Genomic DNA, 3,992 nt, shown 5'->3' on the forward strand with positions numbered 1-3,992 from the left:
GTAAAATATGCAAGGAGATAAGGATGAAAACACGAAAGAAATGCTGGTCTCAGAAGGAATCAAATAGAAAGAGAATTAGAGATATTATGTATTATAATAAGGAGAAAAAAACACGTACCTTTAGCTATGTGACTAGAACTCAAGGAATTTAAAGTAGATGAGAGAACTGCAGCAAAGAAACTGCCTTTTCCACTACAAGCTGCATGTAGTGAGTATAGCTATAGAGTGTACACTTTTCAACAGGGTTTATTATAGAAAGGATATTTTAAGTAATTATTTCAATCATCAACTTACTTCATTTCCAAATGGGTATTTTATATATGCTAGATTTGAATGAAAATAATGCAGTAATTTTAAACCACTAGTTTTTATTGTTCCTTTTCCAACCAGTGGTCCACATCTTGGGGTTTCCTTTTATTTCCCTGTTCACAAAGCTACTTCCAAATGCTTACACTTTTTCTAACGTGTATATGTCTAGAAGCCCCTAGCTTCTGATTGCTAGCTTAGTTAAGACCTGATTACAGCTGAGAAAGAGGCCTCTATTTTATTTCTATATGAAAGACACCCTCCATTTAGAAGGCAGGGACCTGTTCTCTCTTGATATTAGACAAATCTTCAGGGGCAGGATCCAGTTCTAAAGGCTCTTCAGGTTTTTGCTGATCTCCTAAAACCAGTGATTCTAATTTTACCACTGGGACATCTGTTGTCTGGAGATATTGATAGTCAGTAGACATATGGTCTACCAAAGCCTCATTTACAGCAATGTGTTCAGATGGTGGAGGCTGAACTTCAGCAAGGACATCTTCTATAGAGAATTGTGTAATAAAGTCCTCTTGAGCTGCTGGAAACTGTTTGTCAACAGGGACCATTTCTAAAGTAGTTTCTTCAACTGATGGATGCTGAAGTTCAACAAGGGATGCCCCAGCTGGTGCAGACCAAACTTCAGCTGGGGTATCTTCTTCAGGGGCCTCCTCAGCTGGTGGAGACCAAATTTCAGCTGGGGCCTCTTCAGCTGTTGGAAACTGTACTTCAGCTGGGACCTCTTCAGCTGGTGGAGACCAAACATCTGGAGCCTCTTCTTCAGGAGCCTCCTCAGTTGGTGGAGACCAAATTCCAGATGGGGCCTCATCTGCAGGGCCCTCCTCAGCTGGTGGAGGCTGAACTTCAGCTGGGGCCTCTTCAGAGGGGGCCTCAGCAGCTGGTGGAGGCTGAACTTCAGCTGGGGCCTCTTCAGAGGGGGCCTCAGCAGCTGGTGGAGGCTGAACTTTAGCTGGGGCCTCTTCAGAGGGGGCCTCTTCAGCTGGTGAAGGCTGAACTTCAGCTGGGGCCTCTTCAGAGGGGGCCTCTTCAGCTGATGGAGGCTGAACTTCAGCTGGGGCCTCTTCAGAGGGGGCCTCAGCAGCTGGTGGAGGCTGAACTTCAGCTGGGGCCTCTTCAGAGGGGGCCTCAGCAGCTGGTGGAGGCTGAACTTCAGCTGGTGGAGGCTGAACTTCAGCTGGGGCCTCTTCAGAGGGGGCCTCCTTGGCTGGTGGAGGTTGAACTTCAGCTGGAGCCTCTTCTGTAGGGCCCTCCTCAGCTGGTGGAGACCAAATTTCATCTAGGGCCTCTTCTACAGGGGTCTCTTCAATGGGTGGAGACTGAACTTCAGGAGACATCTCATTTGGTGGAGGCTGAACTTCAGCTGGGTACTCTTCTGCAGGGGCCTCCACAGCTGGTGGAAGCTGAAGTTCTGAGGCCTCCCGTGTAGAAGGCTCTTCAGCTGATAGAGGGTAAACTTCAATATAACCCTCTTCTGAAAAGGCCTCTTCAGTAGGGATAGACTCTACTTCAGCAGGGGCCTCTTCTGTAGGAGTCTCCTCAGCCGAGGAAAGCTGTACTTCAACAGGAGCTTCTTCAACTTTTGGAGACTGAACTTCAGCAGAAAGTTCAGAAAGAGCCTCTTCACCCAGGGTAGGCTCTACGTCAGCAGGGCCCTTTTCTGCAGGAGCTTCTTCAATTGGTGGAAACCGAAGTTCAGTAGGGGAGTCTTCTGCAACAGTCTCCGCAGCTGGCAGAGGTTGCACGTCAGCAGAGATCTCTTCTGCAGTGGGAGGCTGTACTTCACTTGGAACGTATTGCTCATCTTCTGAAAGTTCCAAAGAACCTTTTATGCTTTGTTGACTAAATAGTAATCTGCTGGTACTTATCTGCCCAATTGCTTCATCTTTACTTGTTGAGGGTTGCAATTCAGGATGTTCACTAATGAAAATCTTCCCTGAGGATTTACGCTTCTGCACAACTTCATTTGACTTTGAAAAAGAGGTATCTGGCCTGCCAATAACCACTATTTCTGTTTCACTAAAGTACGTCTGCTGTTCCTTGTCTACTTTTTCTTTTTGAGGAATGTTCATCATTGTCCAGTCCCCAGTACAACTGGTCTGCTGAGATCTGTCTATTTTGAATTGAACTGAATGTCTGCTTGGTGCAATTTCTACTTCCTGAACACTCTCTGGAAATTCAGGGACTGCTTCTCCCAAAGCAGCTGGCTTTTCTTCAGGTACCGCTGTTTCACCAACTGACTTGGTTTCTTCTTTTTTCTCTTCTACAGTAGTGTCTGTTTGCAGAGATTTATCAGTCTTATCCTGTACTCGCTTTCTCTTTGTCCAAGTTTGCTGAAGTTGGGAAGATACTCTGAGAGACTCATAGTTGACTTTGCTTCCAGGAATATTACCAATACTAAGAGTAGCTTTAGGGCCAGATGGTTGTGATATAGGTAAGTGTTTCCTTTTCTCTGTCACTTCAGTCTGCTGAGATTTGTCTACCATTGGTTGGCTGGGTCTTCTTCTCTTTCGAATTTCTTGTCTCTCTGCTGAGATAGGCTGATCAGGTTCATCACTTTCTTCCATTTCTAAAACTGGTGAATTTCAAACATACCAGTCTTCAAGTAGTTAGTCATCAAGAATCACAAATGTACCAGACTGGTAAGCCTGTGCCTTTCTTCATTAAGTGTTGTTCTGTTGAGCTACCTTAGAAAAAAGTAATTCATAAATCATTGCATTCTGTACTACACTCTTGTTGGATCCCACCTTACTCAGTAAGCATCTTTCTTGTTTAGTCTCTCATATGACTAATCTCACTTCTAGAAGTTTCCTTTAAAGGTCTATGACATCACAGTCAAGTCTCCCTACAAGGTTCCATTGGTGGTATTCCAAACACATTTTAACTTGGTATAAACACTCATAGACAATGGCTGCAAGTGAGAGAGCTGCTGTTTGAAACACCAAGTTGAAAAAAGCATTTGTCTATCAGAGGAACATCAAATAAACTCCAGTAATGCTGCTTCCTAATAGTTGAAAGTGATGTTTTTGAACTTTCAATTCTGTTATTTTCATCCTACTATCAAAGACAGTTATATTGCAGAACTCAGAATGCTGCAGCTTATTTTCAATTGTTGGAGAAAACGACTGACACATGTATATGGCAATGTTCTATCGAAATGTATACTTACATGGGGCGCCTAGGTGGCTCAAATGGTGAAGCATTTGCCTTCAGCTCAAATCATGATCTCCAGGTCCTGGGATCAAGCCCCACATTGGGCTCCCTGCTCAGCGGGAAGTCTACTTCTCCCTCTCCCTCTGCCTCTCCCTGCTTATGTGCTCTCTCCCTCTCTCTCAAATAAATAAAATCTTGTTTAAAAAAATGTATACACTTACATGATTTAGAAGTAAGTGAATATTGTTTGAAAAACTTGAATTCTGAGGTCCATTCCATGTAAACTCCATTCTTATGTCCTTAGCACTCAGGAACTACAAGAGCCTACTACCCATAATATATGGATATATATATACACACACATATATGGATACACACACACACACACACATAGGTAGCATATTTGCATTCTAAAACAACCTATTTTCATTTTCAACTATTTCAGAAAATATTTCCACCCAAAGTTGGCCAAATAAAAGAACGTTAAGTCTAAAGATATGTCAAGTGAAATAAAATGTTTT

The 3,992-nt window shown here is 43.4% G+C and overlaps 1 protein-coding gene across 1 annotated transcript; it reads right to left on the bottom strand.

The window, feature by feature from the left end:
* Positions 1–240: 240 nt before the first annotated feature.
* Positions 241–2,990, bottom strand: FSCB (fibrous sheath CABYR binding protein). Its single transcript, XM_026513532.4, has one exon. It carries the CDS (start codon positions 2,883–2,885, stop codon positions 573–575), a length of 2,313 nt encoding a protein of 770 aa, XP_026369317.2. The 5' UTR covers positions 2,886–2,990; the 3' UTR covers positions 241–572.
* Between the last annotated feature and the right edge of the window lie 1,002 nt (positions 2,991–3,992).

The sequence above is a fragment of the Ursus arctos genome, unplaced genomic scaffold, assembly GCF_023065955.2.
Source record: "Ursus arctos isolate Adak ecotype North America unplaced genomic scaffold, UrsArc2.0 scaffold_37, whole genome shotgun sequence".
Classification (NCBI taxonomy): Eukaryota; Metazoa; Chordata; class Mammalia; order Carnivora; family Ursidae; genus Ursus; species Ursus arctos.